The sequence below is a fragment of the Artemia franciscana genome, chromosome 21, assembly GCF_032884065.1.
Source record: "Artemia franciscana chromosome 21, ASM3288406v1, whole genome shotgun sequence".
NCBI classification, from domain to species: domain Eukaryota; kingdom Metazoa; phylum Arthropoda; class Branchiopoda; order Anostraca; family Artemiidae; genus Artemia; species Artemia franciscana.
This window is the reverse complement of record NC_088883.1, coordinates 5013138-5026010: the sequence shown is the minus strand read 5'-3', so window position 1 is coordinate 5026010 and position 12873 is coordinate 5013138. Positions and strand designations below refer to the sequence as shown.

The window sequence follows — 12873 nt, the reverse complement described above, 5'->3', positions numbered from 1 at the left end:
TAAAGAATTAGTAATTTTAGTGGAAAACTACATTACTACTAGCGATTTTTATTAGCAATGTTTTAACCGTTATTCACCGTAGTTCTTTAAGAAATTTTAGGTGCAACTCTTTTTATCATTGTAATGAAAATGGGAATTCTTTGGGGATAGGTTCTGAGGCTCGGAGTATTCAAGGAGGATCTTAATTTCCGCGTTTGGCGGGACCATAGCTGTGGAATTCACTCTCGGAAGGTATATAGCCTCTCCAACGAGTCAGACCAAAGTATGGCTGTTACAAATGATCTCCAAAAGATTGCCCAAAAGATACATTTATTACCATGTTTTCTTTTGAAAACTGATAATAAAAAATACGAAATAACTAAGATCAAGCCAAAGAGACATTTTTCAGCATCTCGAAAAAACAAAATTCACCTGAAATTTAGTTTTCCTCCTCTTAACTTTTCCTTTTACTGCTTTCCGATCTTTATCAAGTCTCAAAGTATCAAATCCCGAATTTTTTTCACACTTTCAGTCACCAATTGCTTGTTTTTAAATACATAAAAAATTTTATCCGGAAACTTTATCCGGTTTATTACCATGTTTTCTTTTGAAAACTGATAATAAAAAATACGAAATAACTAAGATCAAGCCAAAGAGACATTTTTCAGCATCTCGAAAAAACAAAATTCACCTGAAATTTAGATTTCCTCTTCTTAACTTTTCCTTTTACTGCTTTCCGATCTTTATCAAGTCTCAAAGTATCAAATCCCGAATTTTTTTTACACTTTCAGTCACCAACTGCTTGTTTTTAAATACATAAAAAATTTTATCCGGAAACTGATTGTATTCCCTTAGTTATGCAAATAATCCAAAAATGTAATTAGCTACTAAATCTTAGGTTTTTTATAAAATGAAATTTATAACAGTAATTATTAACGATTTTTATAGTAATTAAAATGATATAAAAAGCGATTTTAAATAAATTTTGTGTTGATTAAATAGTGATGTGTATTTATCTTCAATTTTTACCTTAGTATTCTCATTTTAGCTTCAATTCATGATACATTAGAAACGTTATAAACGAATACCATCCAATTCAACTTTCAACTACTACTAATAACAACTCACCGCAGCACCAAACCGCCTAAGGCCAACACAGCTACGCACGCTCCTCCTCCATCTTAATCTATTCAAAGCCACCCTTTTAACACCTTCCGAGGAAGATCCTATTTTTCTTAAATCTTTCTAGACGACATCCTCCCACCCCAACCACGGACTACTTGTTTTTCTCTCCTTCCATTTGCCTTTCGGCACTCTTTCTAAATATAATAATCGCTTAACAATGGGTGATCAACGATTGTTTTCCAATACCCCATATTTCGGGTAATTTCCCTTATTTAGGTTTTACGTGCCTCTTTATTTTCATTCTGCAAGCAATTTTTGTTCCATTTTATAGAAGAAAAACACCATCTGTGAAAAATCCTTTAGTTTCTGAGTACTAATAAACTACTTTAAAACTATTTTTCGAGACAATGATGTCTCAAAGAGAAATATTGTTTTCCTGACTAATCAGCCATTTAAAAGACATTTGAAAAGCAAAGACTAGGAACAGGGAAGCCAATTGTCTCCTATATTTTAGAAAATACCCTTTTTATAATTTTTGTATAGAAATCCAACTAAAATAAAAATGCCTCTCTTTCTCAATATTTTGAGAAGACCTTTATATATCCATAAAAACAGAATTACTATATTCGTGAATTAGCGTCAATGACTGGCAACGCCTGGCAACGCACCATTTAATTAAAGGTAATATAATATTACCGTAATTTTATAGAAAAAGTAATGAGACTGCAATAGTCTCTAATGGGCAGGAGACCTTATTTCCTTCAAATAAAGCTCCTAGTTACAGATCTACTGGGATGTTAGGCGTTTTGTTCAGCATTAACAAAGGTTTTTGGTTGCAACTCTCAATGTGGACTAACGAGACAAACATGAAGCCCATGAGTATCCTAGATAGTATGAGAAAGGGTAGGGTGGCTCTCAGCCACTCGAACAATGAACGGACAACATATTCTAATGGGCAAGAGACCTCATTTTCTTCGAATAAAGCACCTAGTTACAGATCTACTGTGATGTTAGGCTTTTTGCTAGGATATGAAAATATTGGTTGCAACTCTCAATGTGGACTAACGAGACAAATATTAAGCACATGAGTATCTTAGATAGTATGAGAAAGGGTAGGGTGGCTCTCAGCCACTCGAACTATGAACGGACAACATATTCTAATGGGCAAGAGACCTCATTTCCTTCGAATAAAGCACCTAGTTACAGATCTGCTGTGATGTTAGGCTTTTTACTAGGATATGAAAAAATTGGTTGCAACTCTCAATGTGGACTAACGAGACAAATATCAAGCCCATGAGTATCTTAGATAGTATGAGAAAAGGTAGGGTGGCTCTCAACCACTCGAACTATGAACGGACAACATATTCTAATGGGCAAGAGCCCTCATTTCCTTCGAATAAAGCACCTAGTTACAGATCTGCTGTGATGTTAGGCTTTTTATTAGGATATGAAAAAATTGGTCGCAACTCTCAATGTGGACTAACGAGACAAATATCAAGCACATGAGTATCTTAGATAGTATGAGAAAGGGTAGGGTGGCTCTCAGCCACTCGAACTATGAACGGACAACATATTCTAATGGGCAAGAGACCTCATTTCCTTCGAATAAAGCACCTAGTTACAGATCTGCTGTGATGTTAGGCTTTTTACTAGGATATGAAAAAATTGGTTGCAACTCTCAATGTGGACTAACGAGACAAATATCAAGCACATGAGTATCTTAGATAGTATGAGAAAGGGTAGGGTGGCTCTCAGCCACTCGAACTATGAACGGACAACATATTCTAATGGGCAAGAGACCTCATTTCCTTCGAATAAAGCACCTAGTTACAGATCTGCTGTGATGTTAGGCTTTTTACAAGGATATGAAAAAATTGGTTGCAACTCTCAATGTGGACTAACGAGACAAATATCAAGCCCATGAGTATCTTAGATAGTATGAGAAAAGGTAGGGTGGCTCTCAACCACTCGAACTATGAACGGACAACATATTCTAATGGGCAAGAGCCCTCATTTCCTTCGAATAAAGCACCTAGTTACAGATCTGCTGTGATGTTAGGCTTTTTACTAGGATATGAAAAAATTGGTTGCAACTCTCAATGTGGACTAACGAGACAAATATCAAGCACATGAGTATCTTAGATAGTATGAGAAAGGGTAGGGTGGCTCTCAGCCACTCGAACTATGAACGGACAACATATTCTAATGGGCAATAGACCTCATTTCCTTCGAATAAAGCACCTAGTTACAGATCTGCTGTGATGTTAGGCTTTTTACTAGGATATGAAAAAATTGGTTGCAACTCTCAATGTGGACTAACGAGACAAATATCAAGCCCATGAGTATCTTAGATAGTATGGGAAAAGGTAGGGTGGCTCTCAACCACTCGAACTATGAACGGACAACATATTCTAATGGGCAAGAGCCCTCATTTCCTTCGAATAAAGCACCTAGTTACAGATCTGCTGTGATGTTAGGCTTTTTACTAGGATATGAAAAAATTGGTTGCAACTCTCAATGTGGACTAACGAGACAAATATCAAGCCCATGAGTATCTCAGATAGTATGAGAAAGGGTAGGGTGGCTCTCAGCCACTCGAACTATGAACGGACAACATATTCTAATGGGCAAGAGCCCTCATTTCCTTCGAATAAAGCACCTAGTTACAGATCTGCTGTGATGTTAGGCTTTTTATTAGGATATGAAAAAATTGGTTGCAATTCTCAATGTGGACTAACGAGACAAACATGAAGCCCATGAGTATCCTAAATAGTATGAGAAAGGGTAAGGTGGCTCTCAGCCACTCGAGCTATGAACGGACAACATATTCTAACGGGCAAGAGACCTCATTTCCTTCGAATAAAGCACCTAGTTACAGATCTGCTGTGATGTTAGGCTTTTTATTAGGATATGAAAAAATTGGTTACAACTCTCAATGTGGACTAACGAGACAAATATCGAACCCATAAGTATCCGAGATAGTATGAGAAAGGGTAGGGTGGTTCCTAGCCACTCTAACTACGGACAGATAACATATTCTAGTGCGCGAGAGACCTCATTCCCCCGAATAAAAATCTTAGTTAGAGAAGTTCTGTAATGTTAAAATTTTTTGCTATGTGAAGCGCGAGAAGAAAATGATTCCACATTTGGTGCAGCATGCTACTTTTGAGAGCTTAAAGCCTGCGTGAAAACTAGCTTTAAACAAATAAAACTCATTTAAAACTTCAAATGCAAAGACTGAATTACGGTAAATCTGTACGTTCATAAAAGAAGAGGGGAAAAAAGTTTACTTTTGTAAAGGGTTGAAGTTCGAAAATAGAAGTAAAAATGAAAAGTTCGAAAAAGAGGAAAAAGGCATTTATTTTCTTACAAGACAAAAAAAGCAGAAATTCGACAATAAAAACAATGAAGTTCAAAAAAAGACCAGGAAAAAATGTTTAGTTTTTAAAGGGTTTAAGCTTGAAAATAGAGGGTAAAAAAGAGTAAAAGTTTGTAAATAACAAGAGCTGAGAGATCCTATGGCACTTGTGACGAGGTCAGAAGAGCCAAGAACCAAGAGCTCATATGCCATGAGCTCTAACAAAATTCTAGGAATCAATAGATTGATTTAAAAAGGAAATCAGAGGCTTAATGCCGGTTGGGATTTAAAATAAGAGCTCTGAGACACTGATATAACTGAGATAACTGATAGTAAGGAGCGACATTAAAACTTAAAACGAACAAAAATTACTTCGTATATGAAAGGGACTGCTCCCTCCTCAACGCCCCGCTCTTTACGCTAAAGTTTGACTCTTTCTCTCAGCTCTACTTTTTAAAACAGTAAAAAACTTCAGCGTCTTCTTCTCTATTAAGCTTCATCTCTAAAAAACTTGTGCTTATTCTTCCCATCAAGTTTCATCCCGATCTCTCCACTCTAAGCGTTATCCAAGATTTCCGATTGCCAAGGTTTTTCCAACCCCTTATGTCCCCGGAACCGATTCAAATTGAGAATGGAGCATCTGGGACATACGATCTTTCTATATATTAGGTTTCATTAAGATTCGATCACCCGTTCGCAAATTTAACTATACCTCAATTGTCATGTTTTCCAAGATTTCTGGTTTCCCATCTAACTTCCTCTCCCCCAACGTCACCAGATATGGTTGGGTTTCGAAATAAGAGCTCTGAAGCACAAGAGCCTTCTAAATATCAAATGTAATTAAGATATGATCAATCACTCGTAAGTTACAAATACCTCCCTTTTCTAATTTTTCCGAATTACCTCCCCTCGAATCCCCCAAAGAGAGCGAATCTGGTCCAGTTATGTCAATCACTTATCTTAGACTTTTGCTTATCCTTCCCACCAAGTTTCATCTTGATCTCTCCACTATAAAAATTTCCCAAGATTTCCGTCCCCCCTCCCAAACTCCCCTCAATCATACTGGATCCTGCCGGGATTTAAAATAAGAGACCTGAGTTACGAGACCTTTCTAAATATGAAATTTCATTAAGATTCGATCACTCCTTCGTAAGTTAAAAATTCCTCTTTTTTCCAATTTTCAGAATTAACCCTCCCCCCAACTCACCAAAAGAGAGAAGATCCGTTCGGGTTATATAAATCACGTGTCTAGGACTTGTACTTGTTTTCCCCAGTAAGTTTCATCCCCATCCCTCGACTCTAAGTGTTTTCCAGGATTGTAGGTTTCCCCTTCAATTCCCCCCAATGTCACCAAATCCAGTCTGGATGTAAAATAGGAGCTCTAAGACACGATATACTAAATATTAAATTTCATTAAGATCCGATCACCCGTTCGTAAGTTAATAATACCTCATTTTTTCTAATTTTTCCAAATTAGCAACTCCCCCACTCCCCCCAGATAATCGAATTGGAGAAAGAACTATTTATAATTTAATCTGATCTGGTCCCTCATACGCCTGCCAAATTTCATTGTCCTAGCTTATCTGGAAGTCCGTAAACTAGCAAAACCAGGACCGACAGACAGACCGACAGAATTTGCGATCGCTATATGTCACTTGGTTAATACCAAGTGCCATAAAAATGAAAAATTTAACAAAAAACGAAGGAAGGGTTTACTTTTAAATGATAAAAGATGGTAAAATTTCAAAAATAAAAATGAAAAAAAAGTGGAAAAAAGGGTTTGCATTTTTAAAAGGTAAAAGTTTGAAAATTAAAATAAAGAAGTTCGAAAAAAGAAGAAAAAAGGGTTTACTCCATTTTGATTACAATAGTAAAAAGACATATTACCACAATACTGTATTAAAGTTTATGCGTCTTGTATAATTTTTTGATAAGATGTTTTGCTGCTGACCTACAGTTTTAATTGTTCCACACAAAACAACATTTTGCCTTCGTTGAGTAGATAACACTCAGTGTTATCTAGGGGGCTAGATAACAGGGGCTAGGGGCCAATGGTTGAGTAGATAACACTCAGTGTTATCTAGGGGGCCAATTGCTGAGTAGATAACACTCAGTGTTATCTAGGGGGCTAGATAACAGGGGCTAGGGGATCAATTGTTGAGTAGATAACACTCAGTGTTACCTAGGGGGCTAGATAACAGGGGCTAGGGGGTCAATTGTTGAGTAGACAACACTCAGTGTTATCTCAGTGTTATATAGGGGGCTAACCGGGGCTAGGGAGTCAATTGTTGAGTAGATAACACTCAGTGTTATCTAGGGGGCTAGATAACAGTGGCTAGAGGGTCAATTGTTGAATGGATAACACCCAGTGTTATCTAGGGGGCTAGATAACAGGGGCTAGGGGGCCAATTGTTGAGTAGACAACACTCAGTGTTATCTAGGGGGCTAGATAACAGGGGCTAGGGGCCAATTGTTGAGTAGATAACACTCAGTGTTATCTAGGGGGATAGATAACAGGGGCTAGAGAGCCAATTGTTGAGTAGATAACACTCAGTGTTATCTAAGGGGCTAGATAACGGGGGCTAGGGGGCCAACTGTTGAGTAGATTAGACTCAGTGTTATCTAGGGGGCTAGATAACAGGGGCTAGGGGGTCAATTGTTGAGTAGATAACACTCAGTGTTATCTAGGGGGCTAGATAACAGGGGATAGGGGGCCAATTGTTGAGTAGATAACACTCAGTGTTATCTAGGGGGCTAGATAACAGGGGCTAGGGGGCCAATTGTTGAGTAGACAACACTCAGTGTCATCTAGGGGGCTAGATAACAGGGGCTAGGGGGCCAATTGTTGAGTAGATACCACTCAGAGTTATCTAGGGGGATAGATAACAGGGGCTAAAGGGCCAATTGTCGAGTAGATAACACTCAGTGTTACCTAGGGGGCTAGATAACAGGGGCTAGGGGGCCAATTGTTGAGTAGATAACACTCAGTGTTATCTATCAAATTACACACTTGTAATTCAAATACGCTGTATTTTGTATCAGAAAATGTGTCGAAAATCATTGAAAAGGAGAACTATTATCTACGTCGCTTTAGATTAGTCATTAAGAAAAGCCCTTTGTAATGTTATATATATATATGACTCGATCAACAGATTTTTTTTTAGGTTCGGGTTCAATTATTTTTCAATCATAAAAATAGAAGATACTGAATTTAAAAATAGCTGGCAGAGAGATAACTTCGTTATGTACGGATAGATCTGATAGTAGTAAATTCAACTTTATTTAATTTATCAATTAATAAGACAAAATTTAATATATCAATTAATAATTAATCTAATAAAACAACAAGAGCTAAGAGCTCATATGGCACTTGTGACGAGGCGAGAAGAGCTAAGAGCCAAGAGATCGTACGGTATGAGCTCTAACAAAATTCTATGAATCAATAGATTGATTTAAAAAGGAAAATAAGAGGCTTAATGCCGGTCAGGATTTAAAATAAGAGCTCTGAGTCACGATGTCCTTCTAAATATCAAAATTCATTAAGATCCGATCACCCACTCGTAAGTTATAAATACCTAATTTTTTCTAATTTTTCCTCTCCCTTTAGCCCCCCAGATGGTCGAATCTGGGAAAACGACTTTATCAAGTCAAATTGTGCAGCTCCCTGACACGCCTATCAATTTTCATCGTCCTAGCACGTCCAGAAGTACAAACTCGCCAAATCACTGAACCCCTCCCCCCAGCTCCCCCAAAGAGAGCGAATCCAGTACGATTCTGTCAATCATGTATCAAGGATATTTGTTTATTCTATCCACCAAGCTTCATCCCGATTCCTACACTCCAAGTGTTTTTCCAAGATTTCCCCCTCCAACTCCCCCCAATGTCAAACGATCTGGTCGGGATTTGAAATAAGAGCTCTGAGACACGAATTCTTTCTAAAAATCAAATTTCATTAAGATCCGATCATCTATTCGTAAGATAAAAATACCCCAATTTTCACGTTTTCCAAGAATTCCGGTTTCCCCCTCCAACTCCCCCCAACGTCACAGGATCTGGTCGGAATTTATAATAAGAACTTTAAAGCACAAGATCCTTCTAAATATCAAATTTTATTAAGATCTGGTCACCCTTTTGTAAGTTACAAATACCTCAATTTTCAAAATTACCCCCCCCCCCCTCCAATTCCACCAAAGAGAGCAGATCCGGTCCGGTTATGTCAGTCACGTATCTTAGACAGGTTTTTATTCTTCCCATCCAGTTTCATGCTGATCTCACCGCTTTAAGTATTTTCCGGTCCCCCCAACTACCCCCCCCAATTACGCTTGATCCGATTGAGATTTAAAATAAGAGATCTGAGTTACGAGGTGCTTCTAAATATGAAGTTTCATGAAGATCCGATCACTCCTTCGTAAGTTAAAAATACGTCATTTTTCTTATTTTTCAGAATTAACCTCCCCCCCCCCCAATAGATCGGATACGTTCCAATTATGTAAATCACGTATGTAAGATTTCTGATTATTTTTCCCACCAAGTTTCATCCCGATCCCTCCAATCTAAGCGTTTTCCATGATTTTAGGTTCCCCCACCCCAAACTTCCCCCAACGTAACCAGATTCAGTCATGATTAAAAATAAAAGTTTTGAGACACGATATCTTTCTAAATATCAAATTTCACTGAGATCCGATAACCCGTCCGTAAGTTAAAAATACCTCATTTTTTCTAATTTTTCAGAATTAACCCCTCCCCCAACTACCCCAAAGAGAGCGGATCCGTTCCAGCTATGTCAATCACGTATCTAGGACTCGTGATTATTTTTTCCACCAAGTTTCATTCCGATCCCTCCACTCTAAGTGTTTTTCAAGTTTTAGGTTTCCCCCTCCCAACTCCCCCCCCCAATGTCACCAGATCTGGTCGGGTTTAAAATATGAGCTCTGAGCCACGATATCCTTCTAAATATCAAATTTCATTGAGATCCGATCACCTGTTCGTAAGTTAAAAATACCTCATTTTTTCTAATTTTTTAAAAAATACCCCCCCCCCCCAACTATCCCAAAGAGAGCGGATCCGTTCCGTTTATGTCAATCAAGTATCTAGCGCTTGTGTTTATTTTTCCCACCAAGTTTCATCCCGATCCTTCACTCTAAGTGTTTTCCAAGTTTTAGGTTTCCCCCTCCCAACTCCCCCCCAATGTCACCAGATCCGGTCGGGATTTAAAATAAGAGCTCTAAGACACGATATCCTTCTAAACATCAAATTTCATTGAGATTCAATCACACGTTCGTTAGTTAAAAATACCTCATTTTTTCTAATTTTTCAGAAATACCACCCCCCCCCCCAACTACCACAAAGAGAGTGGATCCGTTCCGATTATGTCAATCATGTATCTGGGACTTGTGCTTATTTTTCCCATCAAGTTTCATCCCCATCCCTGCACTCTAAGTGTTTTCCAAGATTTTAGGTTTCCCCCCTCCAACTCCCCCTGATGTCATCAGATCCGGTCGGGATTTAAAATAAGAGCTCTGAGACACAATATCATTCCAAACATCAAATTTCATTAAGATCCCATCACCCATTCATAAGTTAAAAATACTTCATTTTTCTATTTTTTCCGAATTAACCGGCCCCCCACTCCCCCCCAGATGGTCAAATTGGGAAAACGACTATTTCTAATTTTAGCTGGTCTCGTCCCTGATACGCCTGCCAAATTTCATCGTCCTAGCTTACCTGGAAGTGCCTAAAGTAGCAAAACCGGGACCGAAAGACAGACAGACAGACCGACAGAATTGGCGATTGCTATATGTCACTTGGTTAATACTAAGTGCCATAAAAACCTTAGCATAAACATGTCCACTCCAAGGCCACAGCACGATATGGAGGAGTGATAATCAAATTAAACAAAAAAAAAGAAAAAAAAGAAAAAAACTACATTAGCCTCAGAAGGGGTTTAAAAAAAACCTAACTACAACATCATACACCCTGCTTCCACTAACTTACCACTTAACAATCAACCCCTTCCTTAAAACACATCAATCAAAATAAAATACTATATACATATACATATATACAAATAAATACTATATACATAAATACATACTAAATAAAATAAAAACAAAATAAATACTATGATTTCATGGCTATCAATTATGTACCCTATTAAATAAATCATTAAAATAATATTTAGTAAACAATCCATTCTTCAACGGCTTTTTAAATTTACTTAAATCCCTAATTTTAATATTCTTCTCCTTCTTCTACGCACACTCCTCCATCCCCATCTATTCAAAGCCTCTCTCTTTACACCCTCTAAGGAAATTCCAATTTTCCCTAAATCTTTTCTTACAACATTTTCCTACCCCAACCGGGAACGACTGCTTTTTGCTTAGCCCTAGACAGTTGGCCGAAAAGGACAATCTTTGGCAATCTGCCATCCTTCATCTGTAGAACGTGTCCTAGCGATCTTTATTACATGAAATTAACTTTAAAAGTTTTTCCACAAAGCAAGTTTTTCAAAGAAAAGTAAAGAGCGAGCCAAGAACGAGCAAAAATAAAGTCAAACAATCCTCCAAGCGTAGAACTACCACAAATCATTATCAATAAGTAAATGAAACTCAAAACGAACATAAATTACAATAAATAGCCTAGTCAAACTCAAAACAAGCAAAAATTAAAATGTCTTCTCAAGATCAGAACATAATTTGCGCTTTACTGAAAAAAAAACAAAAACAACGACAACAAAACAAATGACCGAGGATTGTCAGTTTAATTGACATATACTGATATTTATTCCTTAAACGTTTTGGTAATTTATATTTATGAAAGTAAGAAAAGTGAAAACATTTCAAACGTACTTTGTTTTCAGTAAAGCGCGAATAGTGTTCTGATTCTGAGAAGGCATAACTTATAACCCTTGCGCCAAAGGCTCTGGGAGGAGGGCATCCTAAAAGACATAATTTCCAGATCTTTTAACTACTATGAACAAAATGAGTATCCCAAAATTTTCATTAGACATGTTTTGGGAATTGACGGATGTGAGGGAGGCTTGTTTCCCTCTAATTAACTTTGACTATTAAAAAAGGCCTTCCAATCGAATGAGTCTTTTTGGAAGAATCTACGACAACAATGACCATCTGAAAATTTCTATCAGATGCATTTTGGGAAAATACGAGGTCTCAGGGGGGGGGGGTTGTCCACCGTCCAATCACTTTGAATCTTAACAAGGGTACTAGAACTTCTGATTATCAATGCAGTGAGACCTCCGAACTTTATACGACCAACCTTTCTATAGAAACCTCATATACCCCAGGGCATGATTTATAAACCTTGCCCCGAGGGTGGCGTCATCCTCAAAGATATAATTTCCAGACTTTGGGTGTGTGAGGGGGATTAGTTCCCATCCAATCACTTTTGACTATTAAAAGGGGCACTAGCCCTTTCAATTTCCAATCAAATGAGCCTTTTTCGAAATTTCTATGATAGCAATTGTCCATCTCAAAATTTCTATAAGTTGCATTTAGGGAAAATACGAGGTTTGAGGGGGGGGGGGTATCCACCTTCCGGTCACTCTGAATCTTTAAAAGAACACTAGAACCTCTGATTATCGATCCAATGAATCCCCTCCAAATGGTGGGGGGTTATCCACCCTTCCATCCCTCTGAATCTTGAAAAAAGGCACTTCCGGGCCATTCAACTACGTTGAACAAAATGGCTATCTCAAAATTTTTATTAAACTTGTTTGAGGAAATCGTGGTCATGGGAGGGAGATTAGTTGCCCTCCAATCACTTTCGACTATTAAATAGATACTAGCCCTTTTAATTTCCAATCGAATGAGCTCTTTTCGAAGCTTCTGCGACAACTCCTTCGAAACAAAAAAAAAAAAAAAATAATAATAATACATTGTGCCCACATCGCTCTTTATTTAGGCAGCGCTATAGCGCTGCCTATGATTATGCAGTTAGTAATTACATGAAATGGGAGATATACTTACCGCAGATGTGCTTGGACGTTCAACACGCCGTCGTCGTATGCGGCCAACGACTCGCTCCGTTTCTCTTGTCCTTGGAATAAGGCGCGGTGAAACGTCACCTCTTGGAGAAAGGGGTAGAATTCCCTAAATTGAAATAAATTATTGGGTATTGTGTCTGTAGCCCTTCCCTCTCCATTTCGTATATGGTTATGGCTGGTAGAATCAATCAAAACGTAAAAACAGTTAAATTTGTTGTTCGTTTCTATTGCACAATTTGCCCTCCCGTTTTAGCTTCTGCAAGAGCTTTATAGAAATAAAAGGAAATTCTACCAAGAAGTTCAAGTACTTTCTTCGTCAGTACAATTTCAATTAGCAAACAAATATTGAGCAGGGTATTATGAAAATTTGTACATATATTTTATTTTTCTGTTTTTGTCTTAGGGTATT

At 37.8% G+C, this 12873-nt stretch overlaps 1 protein-coding gene across 1 annotated transcript in view; it reads right to left on the bottom strand.

Moving 5' to 3' along the window:
- LOC136040536 (PHD and RING finger domain-containing protein 1-like) overlaps positions 1-12873 on the bottom strand; it is a 75326-nt gene that overhangs the window by 45288 nt on the left and 17165 nt on the right. Inside the window, exon 5 of the mRNA XM_065724721.1 lies at positions 12448-12570. Coding sequence (XP_065580793.1) covers positions 12448-12570 — 123 coding nt within the window. The remainder of the gene's footprint in view (positions 1-12447; positions 12571-12873) is intronic.